The sequence below is a fragment of the Sitodiplosis mosellana genome, unplaced genomic scaffold (genome assembly GCF_009176505.1).
Source record: "Sitodiplosis mosellana isolate CC-2019 unplaced genomic scaffold, AAFC_SMos_1.0 Smas_scaffold_6226, whole genome shotgun sequence".
Classification (NCBI taxonomy): domain Eukaryota; kingdom Metazoa; phylum Arthropoda; class Insecta; order Diptera; family Cecidomyiidae; genus Sitodiplosis; species Sitodiplosis mosellana.
Window position 1 is genome coordinate 8,574,769 of NW_022601467.1, and position 15,038 is coordinate 8,589,806.

General features: G+C 35.0%; 2 protein-coding genes across 3 annotated transcripts in view; both read right to left on the minus strand.

The window, feature by feature from the left end:
• LOC129578471 (choline O-acetyltransferase) overlaps positions 1 to 15,038 on the minus strand; it is a 49,941-nt gene that overhangs the window by 23,986 nt on the left and 10,917 nt on the right. The gene's annotated exons all lie outside the window — the stretch shown is intronic.
• On the minus strand, positions 1,854 to 12,236 carry LOC129578472 (vesicular acetylcholine transporter). Its single transcript, XM_055467136.1, has one exon. The coding sequence runs from the start codon at positions 11,860 to 11,862 to the stop codon at positions 10,141 to 10,143; it is 1,722 nt and encodes a 573-aa protein (XP_055323111.1). The 5' UTR covers positions 11,863 to 12,236; the 3' UTR covers positions 1,854 to 10,140.

Consider the following 15,038-nt stretch of genomic DNA (forward strand, 5'->3'; position numbering starts at 1 on the left):
TTTGCGACCATAGGCGCACATTTGTTACAACTGAGTGGAACATATAAATATTTGTTGTCTGATTTGACTTAGCATTTTGGTGTATGTGTGTGTGACTCTTCATTTTCACCGAATCGTTTTCCGGCATCTCCACTCATTAATTCCAATGATTTAATTCAATTTATATTGTTGCTATTTGCTTTTTCTGCAAATCCATTTCCACCATAAATAGTATATAGATCGAGTGTTGAACAGAATAGAAGTGGATCGTGTTCATTAATGTTCTTTCCGATGCAAATCGAAAAAAAACCGACCGGAATATAGATGCATCAGTTAGAAGTCTAGGAAAAATTGCCTGAAGAATATCAGTGTGTCAGACTAATCTATTTCTGGATTGTAAGCGAAACCATTCCATTTGCCGATATGCGATACAGATAGAAAACGAAAATGCCTTCAGGATATGCAGGATAAAAATAACCGAGCTAATATATATATTGATGTAAAACGACTACTCTTGTTTTCTTTTTCGCTCTCTTCTGTTCACTCATTTGGCCTGTAGCGAGCTGCAAATGATCGTTGCCACATGCAAAACATCGCAGCATCTAACGGAATTGCCATTAAAGATTTAAACGTTGTTAATAGAACATGGAAAACATACCGACCAACAACTAAATATTCCAGAGATATCCATCAGATTCGGTTGAAAAGCGATACTTCTGCGCGTTTGTGCCGCTACAACTACTTTGTTCCTTCGAAAAAGGGACGTTTTCCATTTAATTTTTGATAAGAAATTAAAATCGGTCTCTGATAAAACAACTGTTCAAATCCGATCTTTTCTTTGGCCAATGCAAACGGTGCGATTTTTTCGTGCTGCATTCGCCCGTTCCACGGTCCGATTGGATGACGCTTTGAACTCATTATTCTCACTCTCAATTCCAGTTGTCTTAATGAAAATGCTTCAAATTACTGTCATCCGTAACAATGTGGCAGTAATTTCATCAGCATCACCCCCGAATACGGCGGCGGCAGCAGCAGCAGCAACAGCAGCAGCAGTGACGTCGACAGAGTGGAGGGTGGTATTTTGAATGTGATGCACGCGTAAACCAAATAGTACATACCATGAATTTCGAACTAACCACATTACCATGTTTAATTAACTCGGTGAGCAGAAGGAGCGATTGATGTTATGGGATGCTTACAATTAGAAAGCCATCGCATAGGGAGCCCAAAATGAAGACAAACCAGAACCGAAAAAAAAAATTGAATTTTCACTCATGGAAACTTTATGAGAAACATTTGATGGGCTGGCGTGCAAACAATAGTCCATTCGATAAAAGAGAAAAAGCGCGCGCGCGCGTATTGCGGAAGCATTTTACGAGCGAGAGAGAGAGAGAGAAAGAGAGACAGCGCTAGGTCCTGATAAGCACGTTCAGACAGACACACTCCACGACATTATATAACAAGATTTATGTGATGATAATAGTGTTTTTTTTTCTACCATTGTGTCATCTCTATCTCCCCCATCGTCGTATGCAACGCAAAAAATGCATTAGAGCACATGGATGCTGCTAATAAAGGTCTCGGCCCCGCCGTAATCATAAATAATGAATTCATTTGCGTATCTGTCTTCATTTGTCTTGCCGCAGCCAATTCAACATGCAAATTTCGCCCATTTTCCAGCAAATGGCTCATGCCGGACATTAGTATCGTTGTGTGTGGAAGTAATGGAATGGGCGACCGACCAAACAATAGTGTGCATGCAAACTTCGCAGATACAAAAGCAGTTTCAACAACAGGAATAAAAACAACATAAGACGAATAATAAAACACAATCATATTTCTTTTTTTGGATAACAATCAAATTTTGTTCATTGTTTTTTTTTCTCTTGTCAGTGTCTTTTAATCAATAAATAAGTAAACTCTAATTCACTTGTCATTATCTTGCTTTCAAATTATAATAATTATGCGTATTTCTTTTTTTGTTGTTGTAAGAGTATGCAGTTAAGATGTTATAATCTTCACTGTTTAAATTGATTGAATAATTGCATGCGTATGGAAATCAAACTAATCAAATCACAATGTTACATTTTCGATTGTGATTGATAATTCAAAAAATGAAAAGAGGAAAAGAAAGCCACATCAATGCTTATGCGTGACACTATTGATTATTTCGATTTTCAAAGCATAGGCACACAATTGGCCAAACGATTCAACGGCGATTTTGGTTTTTGAAATTTGAAAGAAATGTGTGTATGTATGGTACTGAATTTTATTTTCGATTGAATGGAATAACATAAAATTTGGGCCAATATGTTTACAGCTTTTCGGTATGGATACCGTTTTTTTTTCTTTTCACAAATCGATTTTCGAAATCAAACTGTTTTTTTTTCATAATTATTTTGATAAATTTCAGTTTCAATTTTTTTTTTTGGTATAGGTTTTTTTTGTTTCAAATCATTTTTTTTTTGTTCTTAAACACTAATTCTTTGTAGTTTATTTTTTTTATGCTGATTATGATGTCTTATCAATAATATACATAATCTTCGTACAATGAGAGTTTTGTTTTCTGCAATAACTTGGTTTTCATTTATATGCATTTAAAATTAAAGATGCTAGTTGTCTGTATTTTGTTATTGTTGCTTGTTTTTTTTATTATTTCGGTTTGTAATATGCTTTAGTAATTTTGTGCAATTTTCAAGTAAGACGAACAGGAATAGAGAATGAACTCAATACATAATATAGTATCGAAACAATGTATTTTTTGTTGTTGTCGTTTAATAGATAGGGAAAAGGAGGAATAAATAGATTACGTGTGTATTTCGGGTAAATTGGTGGCTATTTTACAGATTTTTTTTTGTCGGGAGAGTTTTTTGGTTGTTTTTTTTTATTTCTTCTTTCATTTCTTGAATAATAAAGGCAAAATGCAAACACACACTAATTCAATGACTACGAGTGAAGAAAGTTTTTTTTTGGGGAGTTGATTAAAGAATAGAACAGAAATACATAATATGAAATGCCTAGAATTAATAACTATTATCATATTGTTTTGAATATACCTATAATTTGTTTTGTCGGTAAATCTTTTTTTTTCATATAATATAATATTCATTTGACTATTTGTTGTTGTTGTTGCTTTTTCTCATTTGGTTTTTTTTTTCACTTATATTCTTCTTCTATCATATTCGATTTCTATATAATGTTCCGTTTCGGTTTCGGTTTCGTTTTAGAGAAGCAAAAAAAAATGGAAAACAAATACCGCTAAACGTTGACGCTTCTCACACACACGTAGTACGTGTTTCGTTTAGCAAATTTGTTATGTGGTCAAAAGAAAAATGGTTTTGACTTCATTTCTTATCTTTTGTTTTTGTTCTTGTGATTTCCTCCTCGAAATCGAGAACAAAAACCATTAGATTTATAAATGAAAATTGAATTATTTTCTATAATGTTTCATTATGTTTAATATTACACATTGCCGGCACCAATACATCTTAGCACGCCTTCTGCCTTGACACATACTCCGCGTTCAGTTGCAGTTGTCGCTTTTAGACTTTTATTTTGTTAGTTTAGCTACACGTAAATTTACCTTATTTATTATGCCTTATCTATTCAATCATCAAGCGCGATTTCCATTATACGCAACATACTTCCGATATTTGTTCGTTTGGTTGGTTAGTTTTTGTTGTCCTTGCGTTCTTTCAATCTCTATGCTTTTGGATATAACTAAGTTTATTCTCTTTGGTTTTCATTAACTGGTTCATTTCAATATATGTACAACTTATGATTTAGATTTGGTTTGTTTTTTCATCTGTTCTCTTTTTGTTGGAACCAAACAATTGAAACGGATTTGAATACGAAATCGAAGAAATGAAGAGGGAGATAAGGGGAGTTGATTGTGTTTTATCAGTAAGAGAAATGATTTCTAAGGATGGTACGATATCGAAACAGAGGTCCCAAGAATAACCGAAGAGAATAAATCTGGTGTCTGAGACAGTGACTTTTTTTTTCTTTCTTGCTTCGTTAAAACGTATATGCATAAGAGGTTAATAATAATGATAATAATACATTCGATTTGCAGTTGTTACAATTTAAGTTCTCACTTTGATTTTTTTTTTTGGTTTGCTAAATGTTCGGTTTTGCATAAGCTATGATTCCTCTATGTGGATGAGATTATGCTCCATTTTTTGCCATTTCGGAGTTGTGCTTTGCTACACGGTGTGGTAAATTCTTAAACTAAACTCTTTCCCTCACTCGGTTTTTATGCATGCTGCTCTCTAGCGAATACTGCTTTGCTTGATGTTTGTTCGTTCAATTTTGTCTATTTATGTGTTCACTCTATTTCCGCTATTTATCCTACAATTTGCTACAAGCTTGGTATTTTATTTTTTGACTATCTCTGTGTGTCCTCATTTCGGAATTCGTGTTGGAGTGTATATTTTTGCTCGTTATATATCGACCAGGGAAAAGTTTCTCTATCTAACGCCTCTGTTCCATTTCATCGTCTGTGTGTATGTATTTATGTTTTTCTTTTATTTTTGCTTCTATTTTTTGTTTTGCTCTATATATTTTCTCTGCATTTTCTTGCTTTTTCTGTTTCGGTTCATCAATAGCGCACGTAGTTTTCATATTATTTATAGCTGTATTGCATTAGTGTATATATGTAAATGTTAAATTTGTATGTAACCGTTATATGATATTCTTTTTCGGGGTCTGTATGCTTGAAATCAATATATAACACAAATGGGTAGAGAATGGGAAATGCGAAAAGTTTTGACAAGTTTTTCGAACTCATAACTATTTTTAACCGAAATCAAAAATTATTTCTCGATAGAAGAGAGAGCAAAAGAGAAGAAAAAATTAATATACACGGATTTAGATCAGATTTAGTATAAATTCAATTGTAAGATAGAAGGCAAAGAAGAAAAAAATATTCAGTAAAAACAAAACGACCGAATGAACGAAGGATAAGAGGGATAAGAACAGTTTCAATTAGATGATGAATGCATGCGATAAAATTTATATATGGCTAATGTCCACGTTCTGCGATGTTTAGGTTATCTATTTACATCCTTATCTAACCTCACATATTTGCATGATAACTGTTATATTGCATATACACTAACTACACAAAATGCTGCATGAATTATGTAAATTACATTTAAATTTATTAAATCTACGGTGTTGTTGTTTCTCTTTTTTTATCTCTGCAATTTTTTTTTATTCTATCTCTCTCAATGGTAAACTAATCCACCTATCCATATGGTTTTCATGTGGTATTTTATCTGGTTTGTTTGTTGTTATGGGGACATGATCGAATTTCTTTTTTGATGTGTACATAATTTCTTTGTTGTTGTTTCATTTAAATCTAAAATTATTTATCGAACTCAGCCATGTAGATGAAATGTGACAAAAATTATGAAGAATAACGCTATGATTAAATAAGTACACCCAAGTTGTCCAAGCTAGAATCTCTGTGGCACATGGAATCGTCACGGGAGAAAATTCCAGTTCCGGCGATTCATATGTGCACACACACACACACACATACTCATCGAGTGAATGTGTAGTAGCTGACATTGAGCTTTTTTTTTGTTCTTTTTATGAAAATATTACGATACATACTTATGATCTGTTTGTCTAGACTCACTAGTCCTATATATGTACATTTACTGACTAACTTATTGCTTTTGTTGTTGTTGTTGCTGTTTGTGTGGGACAACAAATTGGTTTTTCTTTGAAATCAAAGCGAAAATTGGAAAAAAAATTGTTTTTTTTTCTGCATTGAATAAAATCGAAAATGCACGGATATACAAACATTTCAGACTCATCACTCAAAATCTCCATAGTTCGAGAATGAAAAGAAGAAAGAAAAATGGATCCAGTATTTGTGAACATCTGTCCGAGGGAGAAAAAAATGATTCAGCTAGGATTTTGAATTTGAATAATTGAATGCAGATCTTTTTATTTTTTTCATATGTTCCCCGATATACAACTATTCCCATTTGTTAAGCTCGTCGTGGGATTCGATGAATGCAATTCAGAATATGTAAAGATAAAGTGTATACACTTCGTCTTTTTTTTTCTCCATTAAAATGTCTCGTGAAAAAAAAAATCATCACCGAAAATTGTATATGCTATACATTATTGGTGGCCTCTTTATCTGATATGTTTTCGATTAATCATCAAGAATTTTTCGGTTCGTCAAAGAAAGCCTGGAATTTGAACCGTGTGCCGTTCGATGAGGTGTAGAATAGAATGGAAAATGAGTTTCGTTTTTCGATTATCATTTTTATCTGTACATGTACGGTGCACCGTAAAAATTGTGAATCAAATGAAATTGCGCACGGGGTGGGCGTGGGATAGACAGGTGAAAAATGGGAGAGTTTGATTCCTGAAAACATCAACCACACAACAAAAAAGAATACCTAATTGAATATTTCTATGGTAGAAGTTTTCACTTCTGCCTCTACTTTGAAATGCAACTTTCACTTACAGTTTGTTTTTAGTATGTACAACGTTGTCGAACATTTTTTCTTTATTTCTCCTATACTGCAACCCATTCATAGTGTGTTGTCCAATATTTTCTCTTTTACTTCTTCTTTTACCTAAACTTAAATTATTGAATTGACTTCAGGGAATCGATTTGGTTTTTCGCTTTCATCTCTTTAATTTTCTTCTTCTTCTTCTCTGTGGCTTTTTACAGCAACTGCATTTGTGTGTGAGGTGCGTTTGATTGAAGAGTTATACACCACAAATTGGTTGAAAATAAATTTGAATTGTTTGTTCTTTTTTTGGTTTGCGAAAATGGAACCTAATAGTAATTGAATCTTTCTTATTGAATGTTAATCATCTCACAGTACACTTACTGCTGAGAGACGATTGCCGTAAAACGAAAACGGAAATCATATATAAATCGAAGCATGAAATCATCCAACTGACTGACTGATAAATCAAAAGAAATATACGGTCATTGCTCATTTTGAACTAATCATACTATAGTTTCGATTAAATTCCAACTATCGAATCGAATAAGTTTTTGGTTTGATTCTCTGGATTCTAAGACTGAATACTGCTACCGCTTCAGCGTGTGCTATTTTAAGATTAATTTCATTTGAATATATTTTGTTTTGCTATTCTAATCCTTAATATTTGTTTTTTGTTTTGTTTCATTTTACACTTATTATTATTTATAATATAAATAATATCACTTTGTAAATAGAAACAGGCGAGCCGTATGACTCTTGATATGTATCGTTACTTGGTTGTTTCTCAATATGTTCATAAGAGAGCCAAATGCGTTTGCCAAACCGAATGACGACTACCAGAGCGAAAAAAAAATGCAATCAATTTTCGCTATATACGTCTGGTTTTCTACTTTCGACGCAGGTCAAAACACATTTGACATAAGAAACAAAAAGAATAATCGAAACAAAAATGTTTTCTCTCAAAATTTCAAAATGAACCCAAAAGCATATAGTATATATATGTGTTAAACTTACGCTAAATATGGTCACAAAGTACAATTATGGATGTTCGTTGCATCCGACAGTTTTTTTTGTGTGTTTGATAACCTAAAGTTTGTTTTCCATTTGATATGTCTACGATATTAATGCAATATCAGTCCATAATTGTTAGACACCTTTATAACCCGACTTCTTATTTCCTAAGCTCTATTTGATTCGATTCTGTGAAAGAAGTGCCCGTCAGTAACGACCGTATGCATGAATTATATATGTCACATTCACGGCGACACACACACACACGTATTCACTTGCAGTGATCGATCGCTTTGACCGACATTTCCTCCAATAATGACCCTAATAGAATGTTGTCCTTCTTAGCTTCCAATTATACATAAATCAATTTGTAGTTTATCTAAATTTTAAAATATGATATTTGCTTTTAATTGATATAATTTTGTGTGTGTGTGTTGTTCATTCTTCATAAAAGTACATTTTGTTTTTGAACAGTTAGTGGATAAATTTTTGGTTGTATATTTTCTTGGTTTTTTTTCCATCATCATGTAATTTAATTTAATTAAATTCATCTAATATATTCATATATTTAACATTTACTATAGGTTTTCTTTATCATTTTTTCGTGTCTCCAGGGAATTGGTTCGGGATACATGGATTGAGAGAGAGTCAAGTGAATTGTTCGTGAGGTAATAGCGCATGACCATGAAGCCTGAGTCGTCTTTGTTTGTCGAACAACAACAAAAACAAAACGAATCTCACAAGCAATGATTACATCTAGTGCGAATGCTACGAATGCGTATATCAGTGATATATACCATGTCACGCGCCATTTTCACCATCAAATCCACCGGAGCTCACAATCGATATATTCAGAAGCAGATCCTTATGTTGTTTTTTTGGTTTTTAGTTTTGTAATACATGTCCATAATATTTATAATAAATATTTATATACAACAACAATGATACACACCATTTTAATGGCTTTTATATGTACGCTAATATTCATTCCATTTTATTTTCATTAAATACTTCATAATTTTTCTTTGTTTCCACTTTCTATGTTGGTTTTTTTTAAATTTCTATTCATTTTGAGTGATTGATTTTCTGTGTGGTTTCGCAATGGGGTTTTGAATTCGTTAAACTGTTTTTGTTGATTTGCGACGATTCTATACGTGTGTGTTACTTTATTCTTTTTTTTTTTCTACTGAAAACGTTTTTGAGTTGTGTTGCAACAAGCAAACAAACTGTACTATTTCACACCAGTATCAAATTCATTGTAAGAGGAAATATTTCATATTTTCTATTTACGTTACAGAGAGACAAGGCATTTAAAAATCTTTACATTTGTCTAAGAAAACAAATTAAAATAAAACGAAAACTGAACCCCAAGTATTCAATTTGTTTTCATTTTCCTTTTTGGGGGGAGAGAGACTGAAAGGTAGTCGAGTGAGTAATTTGAGAGAGAGAATAAGTGTGCAATTCGATATTGGATCGTCATTGTCCATTGGTCAATTTTGAAGGTGACTTCACAGAGAATCTTCTTGGCGAGAATATGTCGATTGAATTGATTTCGTTCGTGGCGCACGATTTTGTGTTTGTGTCATACGATACGCGCGCATTCGGCGTAAATCGCAGACTGAAAATGAATAAAATCGAGTAAAAAGGGTTTATTTGTGCGTAGTTGAATGACGCGCGCGCATCCAAACAAAATCTTTCACCTTAATTATCCTCCATCGCACAATGGCAAACATTGAAAAGGAAATGGGAAAGGAAAACGTGTGACGTCGACCTGGCTAGCTAGTAGTAGTTCAGGTTATTTTCATTTGAAATGTGAAGACGGAGAGAGAGAGAGAGAGAGAGAGAGAGAGTGAGTTGTACCGGACGCAACCCTACGTGTGATACGAATCGAACAAGTGTCCAAGTGTGTTATGTCAAAGGGTTGTAATTTGAGCCAGTTTGTCTCCTCATCGTCGTTTTCGTTGTTGTTTCTCTTTCCTCTTCCCTTTTGTCTGTTTAACGGCAATTATATTGTAAACAATTACACAATTCGCGTTTGCTATATATATTCTGCGTCGTCAAACAAAAGCGCCACCAAATTATTTCAATCAACGAAATTGCATCGGGAGCATCGTATTTCAAAGGATAGCTGGTTGTGTGCGTGCATGCGTGCGTGCACAATTGGACAAGTTTTCGCTGGGAAATGTCAATGTCGAAACACGGTGGAACCGTTGACGAGGGTTGCAAGTCAATTGGGTAATGGAGACGCTCGCACATTATTCATTAGCAAATGAATATGATGAACTCTGTTAACCAGTACAAGTACTGTTGAGTCGACCAATTTTTTTTCGATTGTTGCTATTTGTATCTCAACCAAATGAAAATCAGTTTGAATGCATGCGAAAAGATGAATTTATCGAATCGAAAATATTGTTTGTTATTGTTGTTGTTGTTGTTGTTGTTGCTGTAGTTACTGTAACATAAATTTGTCAATGAAATTGGTTGAAATAAGTCTGAAAACTCGTTTTACATTCTTTGTGTGTTTTTGTTTGTTTCATTATTTCACCTTTTTTTTCTTGGTTAGTTTTGTTTTGAATTAAATCAACGCATACTTAATAATCAACAATGATAATTTTCTCAATTTGTGTTTAGTAATTGTTTTTAGTAAATCTTGTTCTAAATAAATACTCTACATTCCATGTCTAAATGGATTAGCGCTTCGATTGCTGTCGGGCTGTGGCTGCTGTTGTCGGAATGGATTGGCCACACCCGATTGGCCGGGCTGCTGCGGAAGCTGTCTCTGTTGCTGTGATGGAGGTGGCGGTCGTTGAGGAATCGATTGATCCTGGTAGCCACTAGCTTGTTGATACTGTGGCTGTTGCTGATAGTCCTGATTGTAACCGTCGTATCCATTTTGTACTTGATCGATATTCGTTTCAACCATATTCGGATCCTGTGAACTGTATTCCAAATGATTTTTGTAGTCGTCACCAACGGGTCGTTGATCTTGCATCGAATACGTTTGATATTCCTTCTTCGGTGGATCTGCCATTAGAATATTTGCTTCGCTTTCGAATGGCTTGAAATCGTATATGTGCTTGAGATACGTGAGCACTGGGGCATACAGCAAATTTGAGAAGGCAATGAAAAAGTTTAGGGCCGTAAAGCCTATTGCTTCGACAACACCACCGGCAATGATGGGACCAATGGCATATGCCATCGAATACGAAATGTCCGCAATGGCATAGATGCTACCGTATACGGACACGTAGCGCACATCGACCAAATAGCCGAGAGTGGGCAGCAGCGCGGTATCGATGAGAGCGATGCCAAAGCAAATGCCACAAATTGGAATCATGAGCATTTGATATGATGTTGAAAACGGTATTATAAAGCAGCACAATCCTTCAAGCGCTAGACCACCGGCCGCCATTAGCCATTGATGTTGTGGGTATTTTCTCGCCATTTTAACCGTCAATATGACACCGAATACGTGCGGGAAGAATGCGGGCAACCAAATCATGCCGATTTTCCAATTGTCTTGCGTAATGTTATCTTCCATCCACGATGAAATGGTCGGTTCTAAGAAGGCCAACGCAACGTTTGACATCATTAATGCTCCAGCGCATGTAAAAATGTATGGATCCATCATAAGCTTCCAGATGGGTATTGATGGTGCCTTTTGTTCGAAGTTTGCCATCCGTAATTGTTCTTTGATCGGTTTCATCACTAACAACAACATTGCACCGTCTAATGCGCACACCAGCGCCAATATGAGGAAAGGAACTGCTTTGCCACAAAATTGATACAATGCACCACCAAATGGCGGCGCCACTAAACAACCGAAACTGATAAAAGCTAATGCGATACCTAGAGCTCGTGATCGTTCATTCTCTTCGGTGAATCGATCGGCAATCATGGCCAAACCGGATGTGTCTGCGAAGGCTGAGCCGACACCTTGCAGCGAACGAGCAAAGAATAAGGTACCGTAGCTGCCACCGCATGCGAACATTGCCGTTGAAAAGAACATGATCACCAAGCCAATCATCATTGGGATGTCGTAGCCAATGCGATCGATCATCGCGCCGGAGAACGGATTCACCATCAGTTGAACGATTGCCTTGGATGCAAACAGGAAACCGGTCGCCGAATCGTGATGATTATGCACTTTGTTCGTACTATTTTCGGAGCCACCGTACTCATACTCATCGTCGTCCCATGAACCGACATACCGCAGATAATCGGGTATAATTGGTACAATCACCATATAAAGCATATTATCTAGGAGCAGCGCTATCGATACTATCACCAAAATCAGCTTTCGCTGCATGTGTGGCTCTTGGATTTTGGTCCATAGTATCTCCTTCACCTCTTTGTATTCAAGATTAATTATTGGTATTGTGAACGACATTTTTGCTAAATTGTTTTCTCTTCTGCTTTCAGTTTGGTTTTTGTTTAAATGTTGTCTTCGTCGTTTTCTCCTCCTTTTTCTTCTTCTCCTTTGAATTTGATGTAAATCACTAATCAATAAAGGTGTTATAAATCTATCAGTCCTTGATGTGTTGTTACTCCGTCGCTAATTCTTGATCGAAAGTTGTTGTGTGTGTGTATGTTTTGTTTTTGTTTTCGGTTTTTAATTTAAGGCATTCCAGCTGATCATTGTTTGTGAGAGTGAGAGTTGTCGTTCAGTCAAAGCATCGAATTATATCAGCAGCTGCACTAAGACTATGGAAACTCTGGCCAATGCTGTTGTCAACGATGATGAGATTTGAAAGTCCGCCCAGGCAACCTTTAAACACACAGAAACAATATTTCCGTTATTTTTCTTTTGTTTTGTTTTGTTTTGTTTGTTAGTTGTTAGATTTATTGTTATGAGAATAAGTTAAACTGTTGTTCTATGTACAGAAAAAAAAACTAAAACCGAACAAAAGAAAATGATTTTCACTCAGATACGAAAAAAAGCAAACCAAATCTCACTCAAACGAAATGAACAGAAAAAAAACAGCAAGTTGAAGAACAGAATGCAAAAATCAAAGCAAATCAAACCGAGAACAAAAATAGAACAAAAATGGAACAAACAAACGAAAAATCAAACCAATGAGGAAAAAGTCAACAATTGAAAAATGAATTTATGATTGAAATGTTCTTTCTGTTGTTTAAAGGATGCCAGAGTACATTCATTTCGCATAGCCTTATTTATATCGATCTCTATCAACTAATGTAATGCGTATGGTTGACACATATTGACCCAATCTATAAATATCCATTTGCTTTGAATATCGTGTCTCGCTCCTAAAAACACACATTTCAATCATAAAATTTATTTATTACATAATCAAAAGTTCTAATTTGTTTTTTTTTCGGTTCATCCATAGATGGATTTTTTATCCTCTATTTATGTTTTACAGAAAAATCGGATAAGAAAAATCAAAATTAGTCTCAATCGTACGGGAAAAAAATCGAAAGCCAAAAAATCAAAGATAACAAATATGTATTATATGCGTCACTATCATTGGGGGGATTGACAAATTAGGTTCTGAGATAACGAAGCCTGACTACTGCTCTTAATACATTGATAATACAGGTTTAGCAGTAGTAGCAGTGTATTAGTTTACTTCAGATTTGAAAAGAGTGTGGTAAATGTTCTATGCTAGGTATCACGCTCAATGAAATACTTCGACAGTTGAGAAAAAATTGCAGCAAAGTATTGGGCTCGTATTTGAAAAGCAAATGCGAAAACTGATTTCTTGACACAGCAGAAAAAAAGAAGAAAGTCAATCAATCGAGGGAAGCACATCGAATGCCATTCCAAGTAATCTATGTTTCAATAGTAGTGATTGGATTGCATTTTCAAGAGATGCTCAATGCGATTTCCGTATCAGTTTGCCTGTGTCTGTGTGTGTTTGCCTCTTGTTTCTTCACGAGCCGCATTCACAAATTTTATTCGTGTGCCATATCTCATTTTGAGCGGAGGACATCTCTTTTCATTTCTCATCCAGCGCATTTCTTGCCGTATATCTTTTCTGTTTGCCGTCTTTTATTTGTAGAATAACACTTTTAGTGATTCCCATTGACAATGAATGCGAAGAACGGCACGACATAAAAGAAAGGAAACGAAAAAGAAATTTAGGGTGTTGGGTGGCATGTACGGAGTTCTTTTTTTTTCTCTTCTTTTTTTCATTCTTTCTTTTCTATTTTTGTTGTGTATGCGTGAAAGAGTTGGATCAGTATCAATTGGATGCTTAAATTGTATGCCATCGCATTATGCTTAATCGACAATGGTTTGGTCACGGATTACCAGACAATTTGTTCAAACCTCTATCGATCCGTCTATCTATCCATTCAGCTATCTACAATGGGCCTTTTTCTATTTTAGTGCGTCCCCAACGATCTAATCACATACAATGAAACAAAAATGCTTGTTGAGTTTTATGTTCTTTTGCGTTATTTTTTTTTTTATTTAACGGTTGAATGAGACTCATAAAATATTGAATCAGACGGTTAAACCGATAATTTCTTCTAATTCGATTTAAGTGAAATTGAAAAATGTCAACTTCTTGTATATCGTATTTCTTCTTTTCCGAAAGGTTTGATTTAATTGAAAGGAATCGATTGAAAAAAGCGAGAAATGCGACCAAAAACTTCTAAAGTAATTCCGGAAAATTGGTTAGAACTTCAATTCGACGACCGTCATTGAGAGGGTGTTCATGTTGAATTCCATTTGGAATACAGAGGCAAACAGGAAAAAAACAACAACAACGAGATGGTGAGTGCGACTCATTTATGGACATGGTTTATTTAGAGGTTTTATTCAAGTTCAACTTTGTTTTCTTTTTGTTTCATTCACTTGATCTAAGCCATATTATCAGCATGTATGTGTATGTGTCGGTGTGTTTTTGTTTCGAGTCGAGTGGTTCTTTTTTTTTCTTCTTCTCTCGTTCCGCTCTCCTTTTTGCACACGTACACACGCCACACAGGAACGACGGGCAAAATCGAGTGAGAGATATGCTATAATAGCGTACAAATGAGAATAAAAATCGCCGTGCTTTTTATGTGCGTGTTCATATTGAATGAATATTGTGGAAAATTCACCGCTGCGTACCGTCTGGCAGCTCATCAAATATTCACACGGAAAATGTTACTAAATAATTCATGCATGAACTGCCGACGAGGGTGAACTAAAAATGCGAGCGAGCGAGCGAGCAAACGAACCGAACCGAACGTAGAGAGGTTGAGCTCAATTTGGCTGTATGACGTATTCAAAATTCATGCACTCGAACACGTTCGTCTTCATTATACTCGCGTGTTTTCCATTTAGTATATTACATCTTTTTCCATTTCATGTGTGTTCGGTATACAAACTGAAAAGATTTTGAAATTATCGCATTTCGGGTAACAACAAAAAAATGCTCCATTTGAAGTAGACGATTTTGGATATATACGTGTTATTATGTGTGTATTCGTTTTTTTCACCTAGTTCTTGTTTCTCGGACCCCGGCTCAGGTTAGATGATCCAGTTTGAGTTACAGGTTAACTATAACAACATCGATATCGTGTTACATTTTGTATTTTCGACCCAAAACACTG